The sequence below is a fragment of the Hydra vulgaris genome, chromosome 11, assembly GCF_038396675.1.
Source record: "Hydra vulgaris chromosome 11, alternate assembly HydraT2T_AEP".
Lineage (NCBI taxonomy): Eukaryota > Metazoa > Cnidaria > Hydrozoa > Anthoathecata > Hydridae > Hydra > Hydra vulgaris.
In genome coordinates, this window is record NC_088930.1 from 28,568,747 (window position 1) to 28,585,000 (window position 16,254).

Sequence of the window (16,254 nt, forward strand, 5' to 3'; positions counted from 1 at the left end):
CACTGCGAAGCTCTCAGTGTGTCAGTCAACACAGTTTTATTTCAAGAATATATTGATGAAGTTGTACGAGTTTTGGGGACAGAGGACGAATTCACCCTGGTGATGGATAATGTCAGAATTTATCATAATGTTGAGATGAACATTATGATAAGGCTCAGAACATTCAAATAAAATATTTGCCAACATATTCACCATTCTTGAATCCGTGTGAAGAGATTTTTTTTTTTTATCTTAAGAATAACGCACGAAGAAATACGGTCCCAGCTGGAAGAAATGAACTAATTACAAGAATGCGTGAGGCATGCTTATCTATTCCTAATGTTAACTTATCGAACTATTACACACACTGCAAAAGCTTTTTGGAAGCGTGTCTCAGGTCAGATGACCTAAGACACGCTTCGACAGTAATTGGAAAATAAACATACTTTAAATAAAATAAAATTTTAAAAATTGAATAAAAAAAATAAAAATATATCAAAATAAATTCTTTTGAGATTGCGCATGCGTTAAATGTTTTAATTGTTAAAATCACGATCGTTCTAATTGATTGTCATGATGTTTTAAATGAATGTCATGGTTGTTTTAAATGGATGTCATGTTTCTTTTAAATGGATGCAAAAACCGGTATACTTTACAAGCACCATAATTTTTTTTGCAACTAATTTTTTATAATCGATTTATGATAGTTCTTCAACAAAATAATTACATGCTTTGGTTAATATTTTTTAAATTTGAAATATTTAATGAGCTTGACAAAAAAAAAAAAAGCTAGAAAAAAGTAAACCTAAAATTTATAAAAGAAATTTTCCAATGCTACCTTTTAAATTTAAATAACGAATCGCGTTCTATAAGTAATCGCGAATCGCGTTCTAAAAGAAATCGCGAATCGCGTTCTAAAAGTAATATTTGGTAGAGAATAGGGGTGAAGTTTGAAGGAAATCCTTCCAAAGTATATAGCAAGTAAATGTACTTGATTTAATTTCAATATCAAATAAAAACCATTAAACACATCAACACTTATGATTAAACCAGCATTCGCCTACAACAAATGTTAAAACGCATTTAAATAAATTGTTAAAATCGCTAAACATAATCACGTTAAAATCATGCTTCAAAATACAAAAATCTTATTTTACATTATTAATGAAAAATAAATTTATAAGAAATATAGTTTTTTATAGAAAGCCAAAAATTTTGACATTTTGAATTTTTTTTAAATAAAGAAAAATTTTGTAATAGTACTTATAGCAGCTTTCTGAACTTATTTTTACTTTGACCAAAATTTATGCAACGCGCTCTAATAAAAATAATTATGCAAAGTTATGCAACGCTTTCAAATAAAATACGCATAAAATAAATAATATAAAAGATAATACTAATAAAAAAAATTCAACACCTAGTGATCTAACGTTTATATTATATAGCGTTCTTTCGAAAACTTTTTTGACATTAACGATTTAATTTTTTTTTTATGAGAAGCAAGCTGGTCCAATATCAACACCGATTTCTGATGATGTTATACCATTGCCGTGAACCCCCAAATCAATAACGGGTAAAATTTCATTTTTAGATGTAGAAAGTTCCAGCACTAACTTCTGCCATTTATTTTCAATCTAAAAATATGTAAACAGTACTTTTTGTCAATTTCCTAAACTAATTATGAAATAAAACCTTTTATAATGATTTAATTTAATTTATATCTGCATTAAAGAATCTTCACTTTTTTTTATGAAAATAGTGTAAAAATTTACCGTGCAATCATCGGTAATAACTTTTAAAAAATTTACCGTGCAATCATCGTTAATAACTTTTAAAAAATTTACCGTGCAATCATCGGTAATAACTTTTAAAACAACTCCTCTCATTTTCTTATGATAAATTGCGCCATTATCCAACTTAAATTTAATAGTATTTTTAGCTCCACGCATAAGAGGAATGTTCTTACAGTGAAAAGTTATTGTTTGTCGAACGGTGGTTGAAAGCAAACTAAGAATCTTCATTTGAGGTGGTTCCATTGCATAATCAAAACTCTAAACATTAAAAGTTACAACTTAACATAATATTATCTAAGATGATATCATCTTAGACGATATTATCTAATAAAATATCATCTAAGATGATATCATCTTATCCAATAATATTGTTTATATTATCATAAAGATAAATTTTATGCATTTTCATATAAATTCTATTGGTTTATTAATAAACTCCCATAATGACTCGATTTGTATTTAATATAATATGTTGAATTCAATTCAAGATTCATGTTAAATATCAATATAATGATTGATATGTTGATTTCAATTTAGAAATTTGTGCTCTCTTATGAAAGTTAACTTTGTTTATAGTCATAACCAAGACTTTGCAAGATATCTATTTATATATATATATATATAGATATCTATTAATAATAAAAATATATCTTTAGAGTTTGTTGAAAAAAACTCTAACTTAATGTTTCTTAATACGAGGATACTAACAGTTTATTATCATACCACCTTATCATTAGTATTATTCAATAAATACAAGCATAAATACATACATTAACAACTTCTGTCATAAGCCATTTATAGCTGTCAGTGTTATCCTTAAAGTAGTTGTTCTTAGAAATCTAAAATCAAACATTCTGTAGTAATATTTAGAAAAAAAAAGATTTAATTTAAAATTTAAACTTTTTTTATATTACCTGAGTATTTTTAGAATACACGCATGTTTCATTTGTCAATTTATTGCAATGCACTAAAACAGAATCATCAGGCGAGCCTTCATTAGGATCTATCCAATAGTCACCAGTATTAGCCCCTAAATGCCATTGGAATAATTCTAAACAGGATCGAGCCGGATTGTCTCTAGTTCCATCGCCTCCCAAAAATACTTTGTCAGCTGTTTTAAAAACTCTATACATGGTATCAAATCCATCAACATTTCGTTTAATGATCTCATCTACTTTGGATTTCTTGCCACCTTGGTAGTATTGGTGTTGGTTGTAACCTTGAAAGAAGTTTTGATAGTATTGGTTATAGTCATGTTGGTAGGAACTTTCTGGTCCTTTAGTTCCGAAACCTCCAGATGCAAAGAATTGGGCAAGTGCACCAGAAAGACCAAATACTTCTCCTTGTGGTCCAGGAGGTCCCTCACTTCCAACTAAACCAGGCTGACCTGCATTTCCAACATCTCCACGTATTCCAGGTTCTCCTCGACTACCTGCAGGTCCAGGATGTCCAACATCACCTTTTGATCCATTACGTCCAACAGGGCCGTCTGGACCTATTGAACCACGAGGTCCTTGAGGTCCTATGGGTCCAGGCAAACCTTGTTCACCATCATCACCTTTTTCCCCCTCATCACCTGGTGGGCCAGATATACCAGTATTTCCTGTTAAACCTTTACTACCACGTTCACCAGTTTCGCCTGCTTCTCCTTGCTTGCCACTTTCTCCCTGTAATCCTTGTTCCCCTTTATCTCCTTGTTTTCCATCTTCTCCACGATTTCCTTGTTGTCCTGCTGAACCTTTTGGTCCATCTTGTCCTAATATACCAGGCTCTCCAGGTTCACCAATATCTCCTTGTTCACCCATTGGACCTTGTACTCCTTGACTTCCTGGATAGCCCATTGGACCTACCTCACCTTTTCCTCCATCTTTTCCTGGTAATCCATCAGTGCCCTTTAAAGAATTATAAATATATAAATAATATATAAATAAAGACTCTACATTTAAAAATAAATTTATGTTTATAAATTCATTTATGAATGTATAACAAAGTAAATATCAACAACAATCACTGGCAGAAATATATTAAGTAAAATATTAACATCTTTTCCTTGAGTCCCTTGTAATCCTCTTATTCCATCAGTACCAGGGAAACCTTTATCACCAGGCTTTCCATTTAAACCATCTTTACCATTTAGGCCAAGAAAACCTTTTGATCCAATTTGTCCAGGTCTACCATTTCTCCCTTGTAAACCAGGAGGACCCTTAAAATATTAAACATGAATTAAAAAAAACAACAAAAAAAAACATAAACAAATTAAGAAGTAATTATTTATAGCTAACTTGTTCTCCTCTCATGCCAACAGCTCCTTGAGTTCCAGCAAAACCTTTATCACCCTAAGTATAAAATAATTTATTCAGATTTTTAAAAAACTCTTTTTTTTAATTAGATGTATAGTTTATTTAAAAAAACCTATTTTTTTAAATATATGTATAGTAAATATATACATATATCTAATATAATATATATCCAGTATATATATTATACATATATCTAATATAACATATATAAATATATGTTATATTAGATATATGTATAATATATATATTGGATATATATTAGATATATGTATATATTCTAAAGCTAAAAATTATTTTCTTATAACTCAATACATTTTTAAAATTTTAAAAGACTTTAAAGAGTTTAATATATAATTAAATAATTAGAAAAGAGTTTAATATATAAATAAAAACTTTTTTATTTATATATTAAACTCTTATTATTTATATCTTTATACTCTTAAATAGTAACTCTTTACTTTTTTGAATTGATTTTTATCACAATATTTCAAGGGAGTATAGACTTGTTATCAAGTATAATATATATCAATAACTTTTTCTACAATAACAAAATAAAGAATTTATTATATTAATTTTAAATATCTTACTAATTTAATTACTTAATTGAATATTGCAGGTAAAAAGATCTAAAATATAATTTAAAACTAATTTAATTACAATAAAATATAAACTACCTTTTATTTTATTGTTTAAAATTTTTAATATTTATAAAAAATATTTATGAAAAATTTCATAGAGATATATATATACAGTCATGGACAAAAGTTTTTAATGTATTCTACTCTGAATTGCTTTTGGGCTACTTTAGTGCTACAATTTTGTACCAATTTGTGCTAATTGTCAATTAGAGTCTAAAATTGATGTTTACATGTTTATTTTCAGATATAACTGAAATATTTTGGAACATTTTATATTACGGAGACCTTATTTGAAGCAGTACTAGTTAAAATGGTACGCGGTAAAGAACTGCCATCTGAAAAGCGAGCTCAGGTCGTTATTTTGTACAAAGAGAACATTTCTATAAGACAGGTAGCCAAAAAGCTTTAAATCCTGTTCACGCGCTGGGCGCCCAAAGGTTACAAGCAACCGTATGGATAATGCTATAATAAAGGCAGCAAAAAAATCACCAAGAGCATCCTCAAGTGCCATTAGAGGCAAACTGCCTGGATCACCATCCAAGAAACCAAACAGTCGGACAATACGCAGACGATTATTTGATGCAGGCTTGAAATCTTACCGACCAGCACAGAAGCCGAAGCTTCCACCAAAGAATATTCGCAATCGCATAGCGTATTGTCAGAAGTACAGGCAGTGGAGACCAGCCCAGTGGAAACAAGTGATGTTTTCAGATGAGACAACATTCACGCAATTCTACTCATTTTGTAGACATGTCAGATGCCCGCCAAATCAGAGGCATAATCCAAAGTACTTTATACCAACAGTCAAACAGGCTCCAAAAGTTATGGTTTGGGGAGCAGTCTCTGGTAGCGGTCGTGCCGGCATTTGGATTATGCCTAAAAATACAACGATCAATGGTGCTGTTTACTGGAGTATACTGATGGATAATCTGCCACCATTTGTACCAATACATGGCATCACTCATTTCCAGCATGATGGCGCACCTTCAAAGGCGTGGTGGCCCCAGAGGCTAAGCGGGATTCCCGCATGGGCTTTTCACTTTTTCATCTAAATATGGGCCTTTTGGCAAATTTTAATTTTTTCTACATTTTAAAGAAATTCCAGAATCATTTAAAATATTTATGTTAGCACAAATTAAATTTTATTAATCACTTGATTTCAAACTTGATTTCAACTTTGAGCGCAATTATATTAGCATTTTGCATAATAACAATATTGCTCTGAAAACAAAGTAGATGTTTTAAAATGTATTATGATATTTTTTTCATGAGAAAAATAATGAACCCATAATCGGTTTTTAACGATCGTAATGTTGACAAAATAAATTTAAAAAAGTCCGCAGACCCAACAATAGTAATAGCTATTATTATAATTGGACTTAAATTAAAATTTTTCTTAAATGAATTAAATCGCAATACAATTACTATATAGTAATTGTATTGCGCTTTATATATATACATGTGTATATATATATATATATATATATGTGTATATATATATATATATATATATATATATATATATATATATACACATCTACTCTACAACTCTGAAAAACAAACTTTGATGAGCAAGGCCGCTATGTGGAGAAACATGTTAAGTGCAGTACTACCAGGAATGTGGAGGGATCAAATTCAGAACTTCTAGCTTATAAGGCAAGCGCTCTACCACTACACCACTACCACATATGTTTATCACCCTACCACTACACCACTACTGCATAGGTTAAAAGAAAATGATGTGATAATCTCAAAAAATTTTCCAGATACACCATATGAAACAAGCTTACGGAGAAGACCAACATGCCCAAACTTTATTGAAAGCTTTAGATATGTCAAAAGAAATAGGCTTGCCTATCTGCCTCCATCTAATGTACAATAGAATATTTCAGTCACAGCAGTTAGCAAGTCAGTTGTAGAACAAGAAGATCGAAAACTATATTGATTGTCAGACAGTAAGTAGAAAGACTGATCAAATATTGGACAATAGTTGGACGAGTCAGAATGATCTTCAGAATTTTTAAAAATTGGAATTGCAGAAGCCATTTTCCAGCAGGCAGGAAAATAAGAATCAGCCAAGTGCTTTAAATAGTTTAGAGAGAACGGAAGAACACTTTTGTAAGTCAGGAATTTTTGCAGTTTAAAAGTTTTTGACAGGAATGTCAGTGGTGCTAGAGGGTAGCCATTCAGTGCAATGAGCATTACAGTCACCAATAACAACAACATTGACAGAGGAGAAAGGACATGGTCAATTTGATCAGAAATTCATCTAAAATAATGCAGTCCTAAAAGGAGAACAATAAAGAACAAAGATTTAGGTGAAAAAAATATAAAAAGGGTTAAGCAGAAGCACATAAAACAGCAGAGGATTCAAACCTGATTTCTCAACAAATAGGTGAATTGATGTGTACAATATCTAAGTGAAGATAAATAGGTGAACTGATATGTCCAGGTCAAGCATGTGATTATTGGAGTCTTTGTGAATCAAAGGATAGTAGCCATAAACACTGAGACAGTTGGTGATGGTTTTTTATGTTTAATTTACTAAGTTTAATATATTCTTTAAACTTTTAAATGTTTAAGAAACTATTTGGCATTATGACACAGTTTCAAAACTAAATATTCTGAGGAACAAATTGTTATCTTTTTTTTGGGCTTTTAAGGTACTTGAAGAATATCTTATAAAAAAATTAAGTTTCTAATCAAAATCCAATCATATTTCTAGGTTTCTATTATTTCATTAACTATTAATTTCTATGAAATGTTGTCACTATATAGTTTCATAGGTATATCAAAATGTAAAGTATTTTATAATAATCAATTTTATAAGTAAACAGCCCTCAAAGTCTAACAAATTTTAAACAGCTCTCAAAATGTAAAGGATTTCAGTTTAAAACAAGAGTGCCATGTATAAATCCTGTAACATGATTACAAAATTATATAATCAATGGTTTGCAAAGATTTATTGTGAAACATAACGTTAGTTCAGCAGTTTATTTTGCAAAGACTTTTTCATTGAAACTTTCTTAACTTATTTAAAATTTTTCAAGCTAAATGTTAAAATGTAAACATTTTTAAATAATAAAATAAATAAAAGAATTGAAATGAAAAATGTTAATAATCACTTTTAAAATAATAAAATAAATAGAAAATAAGATTTTTATATATACGCTAAAAAATTTGTAAAAAAAAATTTTTAACAAAATATAAAAATACCTCTTTTCCTGGTTTTCCTCTTTCACCATCTTTTCCATCATGTCCTGGAGGGCCCTTTGTTAGTAAAATTATTTAAAATAAAAATATTATTTTTTTATAAATTATAGCATCTATAATTATAAAAAAAAACTTTTTATAACCAAAAATTATTTTATCAGATTTGTAAAAAATTGTTAAATATTACACAAGGTTACAAATTTTTACAAAATTTTTGCCCACAGTAAAATATTTATCTTTTATTAATTAATTTTCTCTGCTGATTCAAAAAACATAAAAACTTTAACTGTAACATCGATTGTTTTAAAGCTATAACATTTTTAGCATCAACCGGCAACTGAGTGACCATACATCCTTAGTGTTTCACAAAATATTTCACGAGAGGTTGATAGTGTTCTTCTCTCACAGCCTAGGCTTGGATGAGGAAAGAAATGCATTATAAAGTCATTCATAAAACATATAAATGATATTTTGCACACCTGTTATCAATTACGCATTTAAGTTATGTGTTTAAGACCTAAGTAATTTGTTTTAAGTTAAGTGTTCAAGACCTAAGTAATTTGTTTTAAGTTTTTTTAAAACTTGTTTTAAAAACATCTTAAGCATCTAAATGGATAATAAAAAATAATATTTAAACAAAATTTGAAAAAGAAGATTGATGTGCATTTCGTGATGCAGTTTGTGGATTTTCTATAAAATTGCAAAGAACTTTAATTACAAATAACTGGTTGCAAAGTTTATTGAAAAGTTCAAAAAAATGGATTGTAGTATGTTCTAAAGATTCATATGCAACAGCATTCACAAATTTCTTCCCTGAAAACACAGGTAATATCAGTGAGGAGCATGGTGAGAGATTTTATCAAGACATTGGAAAAATGAACAGTAGATATAAAGGACATAGGATACTGCTAAGATGGAAAACTATATATGGTCTCTATTCAGAAAAGATGAAAATATGCAAGATAAAAGAATGCACTCAAGAAAATGCAATCATTAGAGCACTTCTTATCTTGAGGAAAAAGTTTATAGCTAAGAAATTTATTGTAATTGTAAGTTTAAAAACATCTATAATAAAGAACTGTATTCTTTCTTTTTAATTTCATTAACATAATCTTTCCTAAATATTTTTCAATATATGAAAAAGTGCTCTATGCTATGTAATTATCCTTACAATATTAGATATGAAAAAGTGCTATATGCTATGTAATTATCTAATATTAGAATAGGTTGATACAACATACTGACTTAGAGAAAATTTTTGCTTATACCAAAAAAATATGATATTAGGTATAAATAAACACTATCAATCTGATGTTAAAACGAATGTGATTTTTGAATTCAGTAGCAAAAAATACATAAGTAAACATTGAAAAATCTAGATTGGCAAGACCTTAGTTACAATGTAACAAAGGTCTTGCCAATCTAGATTTTTCAATGTTTTTGATGCCAATCAAGATTTTTCATGTTAATGATGTGTTCTATCAATTGTAAAAATTAGGAAAAATTTAAGAAAGCAGCTAATTGTGAAACAGCCAATATTTAGTATCTATTATGTGCTAATAAGTAATCTACAAATAAAAGTTTGTTAGTAATATTTTACAGTTATTAAAAAAACTAATAAAAATTTTATAACAAAAGTTAAATTGTTCAAAAACTTACTTGTTCGCCACTGGCTCCAGGATTTCCAGGATTTCCAGGATCACCATCAATTCCCTTAAGTATGTAAGAAAACAAATATTTAATTTGGAATAAAAGAAATTGTCGGTGTTGCATATGTAACCTTGCATATGTATTTATATTGCATGTGTAATCAAACATACTTTTTATTTAAAAAAAAAAAACTAATAAAATTAAAATTAAAATCCTCTTGGTGGGTAGTAAATGAATCTATAAGTTCATATAAAAATTGAACTTATAAACTTGTATGTAACAAAAACTTATGAAGTTATTTAGTATAAGGACTTAACAATTACCTAATTACCTTAATTAATGTAATTAGGTAATTGATAATAATTGAAAAAAATGAAAATGAGTAACAAAAAATTATCTACCCTGGGTCCTGGTTGACCAGCATTTCCATCTCTTCCTACTAAGCCAGGTTGTCCAACAGGACCTACTTCACCATTTGGACCTTGCAATCCTTGTGGCCCTGTAGGTCCAGGCAAACCAATTTCACCAGTTCCTCCTTTAGAACCAGATTCTCCTAGTGCTCCAGCTGTTCCCTGAGTTCCATCCTCACCGACTGGACCACTTTCTCCTGGTTCACCACGATCACCTACTGGACCTGTTGGACCTCTTGGTCCAGGCTCTCCTGGTAAACCACGTAGCCCTTGTACGCCAGGTTGCCCTGGCTGCCCTGGTTGACCATCTTCACCATGAGGTCCTTGAGCTCCATCTAATCCAGGTAAACCTGGTGCTCCATCTTCTCCAGGTTCTCCTCTTTTACCTAAGGGACCAGGTGGTCCTGTTATTCCAGATGGTCCCATTTCTCCAACAGCACCATCTTTTCCAGCAGCTCCCTTTAATCCTTGTTTGCCTTGGCTACCTTTTGATCCTGCATTTCCCTTATTACCTTGTTTTCCTCTCATTCCGAGCAATCCAACATTGCCTGATGATCCTTTTGGTCCAACTAAACCAATATCTCCCTAAACATATTTAAAAGCTTAGCATTTTATGAAACATAAAACATGAAAAATATTTACTAACTTTATTTAAAAATATATATTATTCAAAAATAACTATTATTAATGCTTACAGAACTTCCAGGAGCTCCAGGTGCACCAGTTTCCCCTCTTGGTCCTTGTAATCCAGTAGAACCAGTTGCACCAATTTTTCCAGCAATACCTGGATAACCCTATATAATTTAAACATATATCTATATATTTATATATATATATATATATATATATATATATATATATTTATATATATATATATATATATATATACATATATGTATATATATATATATATATAGATATATATATATATATATACATATATGTATATATACATGTATATATATATATATACATATATGTATATATATAAATATATATGTGTGTGTATATATATATATATATATATATATATATATATATATATATATATATATATTTATATATATATATATATATATAAATATATATATATATATAAAATTATATATATATATATAAAATATATATATATAAAATTATATATATATATATATATATAAAATATATATATATATATATATAACAATAAATGCAGATTTAGCTGCATGAAATTTCATTCAATTGAAACAGTCAGCTGCAGAGGCTTAACAAATCAACTAATGATTTTGGAAAAACAGTATACACGTGTGCAGAACATTACCTAAATCTGCAGGAATATGTATGACATTTTTATTAAATCAACTAAAGATTTTGGCTTCATAAATCAACTAAAGATTTTGGACAAACAGTATACACATGTGCAGAACATTACCTAAATCTGCAGGATTATGTATGAATATTTCACATATAAATGTTAATTAAAAAATGGACTACTAAAAAATAAAAATTACTCGATTTCCAGTAGGTCCAGGTTTTCCCTGTTCTCCTTTGTCTCCCTTTATAAGAAAAAATCAAAATTAAAATTAAATTCACTATAGTTTAAACAAACCGTTACCAAAAACAAAAAGATTTTAAGTAAAAGTTCTAACAGGGTTTCCATCTTTGCCATCTGTTCCTGCTGCTCCAGGTTGACCAGGAGGTCCCTAGACAATTATAAATATTTTTAATTTATGTTTATGTCAATATTAATCAATTCATTCTAAAAACAGATACATACACCTTGGATCAAAAGCATTTTTTTTACATACCTGTATTCCTGTTGATCCTTGTGGGCCTTCAGCTCCAGTGTCACCCCGTCTACCCTTTAGAAGATAAAAAATATTGTCATGTCTTGTTCTGCTTATTATGCCTTAACATATAATAAAAGATATTTAAATTAACGTTTCAAATAAATTTTAGAAAAAACATACTGGAACTCCAATAGGTCCTGAAACTCCTTTTTCTCCTGTAGCACCAGTTGCACCCTGCACTCCTTTAGGTCCTTGCAAACCAGGTGCTCCTAAATCTCCATTATCACCCATTTCTCCTGGCATTCCAACAACTCCAGTACTACCGGCTACACCTTGCATACCAGGCAATCCTGGTAGACCAGTATCTCCATTTTTACCATGGAGTCCAGATGGCCCAGTTTTCCCATCACGCCCAGTTGCTCCAGGTTGACCAGCAGTGCCTGGCTCTCCTGTTAATCCTCTATCTCCTGTTGAACCTTTAAAACCTTTTTCACCTTTATTGCCTTCAGGGCCAGTTAAACCTGTTTCTCCAAGGTTACCCTAGAATATATTGTGCTTGCATATTAAAGTATCAATTTTTTTGAAACAATTTAAAAAAATTAAAAATAAGGATTTAATCATATTTAACAATAAAACAATTTTTTCCTTACTTTTGCTCCTTCTTGCCCAGGAAATCCTGGTACTCCAGGTTGTCCCTGTGGACCTTGAACACCAGGAGCTCCAACTTCTCCTCTTGGACCAGTTGGACCAACTTTACCTTCTAAACCTTGTTTACCTGAAGGGCCAATTGCTCCTTGCAGTCCAGGATCACCTACTTCACCTTTTGGACCAATACTACCTTGAGGTCCCTGTTGCCCTGTATCTCCTCTTTTTCCTACAGTACCAATCTCTCCTTGAATTCCTTGACTACCACGCTCTCCTATCTGCCCTTGTGGTCCAGGTAGACCTTGAGGTCCTACATCCCCTATAGCTCCTTTTGCACCTGGGGTACCAGGTTTACCCTGATCTCCATCAAAACCTTTTGGTCCAGGAGAGCCATCTTCACCAACTGGACCAGCATCTCCATTAATTCCCTTCGCACCACGCTCTCCCTGTTCACCAGACTGACCTTTGCTTCCTTGTGCTCCACGTATACCAGGGGAGCCTTTAAGACCTACTGGACCATCATCACCTTTACTTCCTCTAGCACCATCAAGACCACGGGGACCAACTGGACCAGTTGGTCCGTCTGGACCAACAACTCCCATTTGTCCTTGAAATCCCTAAAACAATGGTGAATATTATAACAGCTAATATAAAAAAAGAATTTATAAAAAAAACAAATAATAATGCCAGGGCTCAAATTAAACCTGTTACAACCACAATTGCTTTTCACACCTTTACAAATATACTCAAGATTTTTTTATCTATTATTTTAAGTAATTTTTTTCTTCTGACATTTTTCAAAAGATAGACCATTTTATTGAAAAACCAAATTATTATTTAATTTTTATTATTAAATTTTTAATAGTATTTTAATAGTATCTGGAAAGTCAGAATCGCAAAATCTTACAATCCTGATTATGCAGAGTAGAAAATGAAATTTTTGTAATTAAATTTTTCCTACGTTAATTTGAGAAGTAATACTTTTAATATTACATATTTAGTATAACAATTACCATTTCTCCTTGTTCACCTTGATCTCCCTTGTCACCTTTGTATCCCTTTTCTCCAGTTCTTCCTTGGTCACCTTCATCACCTAGTAAACCTTTTGGCCCCTAAAAAAAAGATTTGACTAAAATTTCATGTTCTTGTAAGCATTTTACATCATACTTTTTATTAAAGTTTTCAATTTACTTTTTATTAAACTCTTTTCAACTACATATATAAATAAAATAAATAAAACAACAATTGTAATAATTATATACAAATATATAAATAATTATTTGTAACTTTAAATATGTAATTATAAAAATGTTCCTCAGGCGTTCACTGCTTGTGTGTGACCATTGGGCAAATTTTTTATATAATTATATACAAATATGTAAATAATTATTTGTAACTTTAAATATGTAATTGTAAAAGTGTTGCGTTGAAAAAAAATTATAAACTTTTTAATTTATTTAAAACTTTAAATTTTAATTGCAGCTTATAGGTGTAGAAAATTTTTTTTGTTTGTTTATTCAATGAAGACATTTTTTTTAAATATTTTTTAGTTTATTACTTCGGTTACATTTATTAGTCTCTTAACTCATAATTTTATATTGTTCAAGAAATAATATAAAATAATATTATCTCTTGAACAAATCCTTTCAACAATTGTCAAAATAATTAATGATTATCCACCAAGTTTATAATTAACACTTCAGGGTTCAAAACAAATGCCCAACATTAGGCCCCCTGGAAAACTCCTGATACCCATAGAGAGCAACCAACTGTTATATAGTGGGCTCATCTGTGCCAAAAGTTAAAACTATCATATATTCTTAAAAACCAATTTTTTAAAATAGAAATATACTGCATATACTGGCTTTTTCAAAAATGAAGCTACTTTTGAACATCTTCAAAAATTATAAAAATTGAATGGAAAAATAAAATTGACTATTAAAAATATCACAAATTTGAAATTATTTTAATTTTTTAGTAAAAATATATTTGCTGGTTTTTTTTTTTTTTTTGCAATATCAACAAAATATGAACATAAATTATGTTTTACTTATGCCGATTTTTCTAATGGTTATTATTATATATCTATTTCTTAAGGTTATTATTATATATCCATTTCTAATGGTTATTATTATATATCTATATATCTATTGAATTTATTTTAAATCTTTATATATATATATATATATATATATATATATATATATATATATATATATATATATATATATATATATATATATATATATATATATATATATATATATATATATATATATATATATATATATATATATATATATATATAAAGATATATATATATATATAAAAAGATTTATTATTTATTACTTTTTTTCTAGCTCTACAAGCTACAGACAAGATTTTAATAGTTGATATTGTTGTAACTTTAAAAAATTGAAAGAAATTTGAAAATATATCAATTAATTTTGATTAAATAAGGATTGTACTTATTAATTTGAGTATATACTAAAAATTAATTTGAGTATATACTACATCAAACCACCACCTCTATCTCCACCTTCTAAACTACTTTTTAGATTGTAACTTAACAATGATATATCAATAAATTTAAAATAATGCTTTAGAAAAACAAGTTTTGTATTCAGAATATTGTTATACAATATTTGAGTTGCAAATTTTTTTGACAATATTTGAGTTTTTGACAATATTTGAGATTATATTTGAATTTATTTATTGAATTATATTTGAGATTATATTTGAATATTTGAATTTTGACAATATTTGAGATATTTTTTTTGACAATATTTGAGTTGCAAAAGAATTAGGCTATTCTAGTAACATATTTGTTAGTGATTATTTGCTAATATTCCATTAAAAGATTTTATAAAACTTGTAAAAGAGATAAATAATTCTGTCTCTAAAGTTTGATATTGTATTAAAAAAATTTGATGACTAGTCAAAGCAATAAACAAAATATAAAGAAAATAAGATTTTATACTTTTAATAAAAAATATTTTAAAACTTTTTTGTACTTTTATTAACTTAATGAAAAATAAAATTTAATAAGGAATATTTTCTCATTTTCAAAGCAACTATTTTTACTAAAAAGATTCTAAAAAACAATAAAAAGTTTTATATAATGGAAAGGTCCTCTTATAATTAATTGCTTGAAAATCATTGAATAAACTCATCAATTAGAAAAACATATTGAAAACATATATATATATTTTAAAGACATACCTCTTCACCTTTGAAACCAAATGGTCCTTGATTACCTTGAATACCTTGATGACCTATATTTCCACCTTTACCAGGATTCCCCTTTATTCCAGGTTCACCCTGTTGACCCTTCAGTCCATCAACACCAGGATCTCCAGGTTCACCTCTCGGCCCATATTCTCCTAATAAACCTGGAAGTCCAATAACTCCTTTTAATCCAACTAGACCTTGATTACCCTAAATTGAAATTTAAAATCAAAATAATGTAAACAACGTTCTTAACTAGAACTAAATTAGTTTAATCAGACATAAAAATATCATTTATTAAGTAAATTTTGCAACATTTTTCAATTAAGAAGTATGTATTAATCTTTTATTCAGAATATTAAATTTATAATTCAACAATATTTTAAAGGTTTAAATTTGATGTCACTTTTCTTCAAAAAAAAAAGATCAAATAAAAGCCTTCAAACACTCAAACACTTAATAAATTGCTTATTGTGTACTGAATTACTAAACATATTGAAAACAAGAATAAAAAAATTAAATTGCAGATATTGCAAATATACTAATAAAATCATTGTCGTGTGTCAAAACTTTCAACAAAACAAAAAGTAACTCAGCTTGATAGAAAGAACTTAAATAGAGACCTTAGG

General features: G+C 28.8%; 1 protein-coding gene across 2 annotated transcripts in view; it reads right to left on the reverse strand.

Moving 5' to 3' along the window:
• Nucleotides 1-1,061: 1,061 nt before the first annotated feature.
• Nucleotides 1,062-16,254, reverse strand: part of LOC100212826 (collagen alpha-1(I) chain) — a 24,106-nt gene continuing 8,913 nt past the window's right edge. Inside the window, exons 6-23 of one of the 2 annotated variants that reach the window (XM_065810686.1) lie at nucleotides 16,249-16,254; nucleotides 15,620-15,835; nucleotides 13,411-13,509; nucleotides 12,403-13,014; nucleotides 11,933-12,292; nucleotides 11,771-11,824; nucleotides 11,612-11,665; nucleotides 11,474-11,518; nucleotides 10,679-10,777; nucleotides 9,975-10,568; nucleotides 9,583-9,636; nucleotides 7,927-7,980; nucleotides 4,055-4,108; nucleotides 3,814-3,975; nucleotides 2,687-3,664; nucleotides 2,543-2,611; nucleotides 1,824-2,030; nucleotides 1,062-1,613 (exon numbers count right to left, since the gene is read on the reverse strand). The exon at nucleotides 16,249-16,254 is cut by the window's right edge and continues 129 nt beyond it. In XM_065810686.1, the coding sequence (XP_065666758.1) occupies nucleotides 1,470-1,613; nucleotides 1,824-2,030; nucleotides 2,543-2,611; nucleotides 2,687-3,664; nucleotides 3,814-3,975; nucleotides 4,055-4,108; nucleotides 7,927-7,980; nucleotides 9,583-9,636; nucleotides 9,975-10,568; nucleotides 10,679-10,777; nucleotides 11,474-11,518; nucleotides 11,612-11,665; nucleotides 11,771-11,824; nucleotides 11,933-12,292; nucleotides 12,403-13,014; nucleotides 13,411-13,509; nucleotides 15,620-15,835; nucleotides 16,249-16,254 (3,861 nt within the window). In that variant the 3' untranslated portion in view covers nucleotides 1,062-1,469. Of the gene's footprint in view, nucleotides 1,614-1,751; nucleotides 2,031-2,542; nucleotides 2,612-2,686; nucleotides 3,665-3,813; nucleotides 3,976-4,054; nucleotides 4,109-7,926; nucleotides 7,981-9,582; nucleotides 9,637-9,974; nucleotides 10,569-10,678; nucleotides 10,778-11,473; nucleotides 11,519-11,611; nucleotides 11,666-11,770; nucleotides 11,825-11,932; nucleotides 12,293-12,402; nucleotides 13,015-13,410; nucleotides 13,510-15,619; nucleotides 15,836-16,248 lie in introns of both variants that reach the window. The other variant, XM_065810685.1, reaches the window with a different exon arrangement.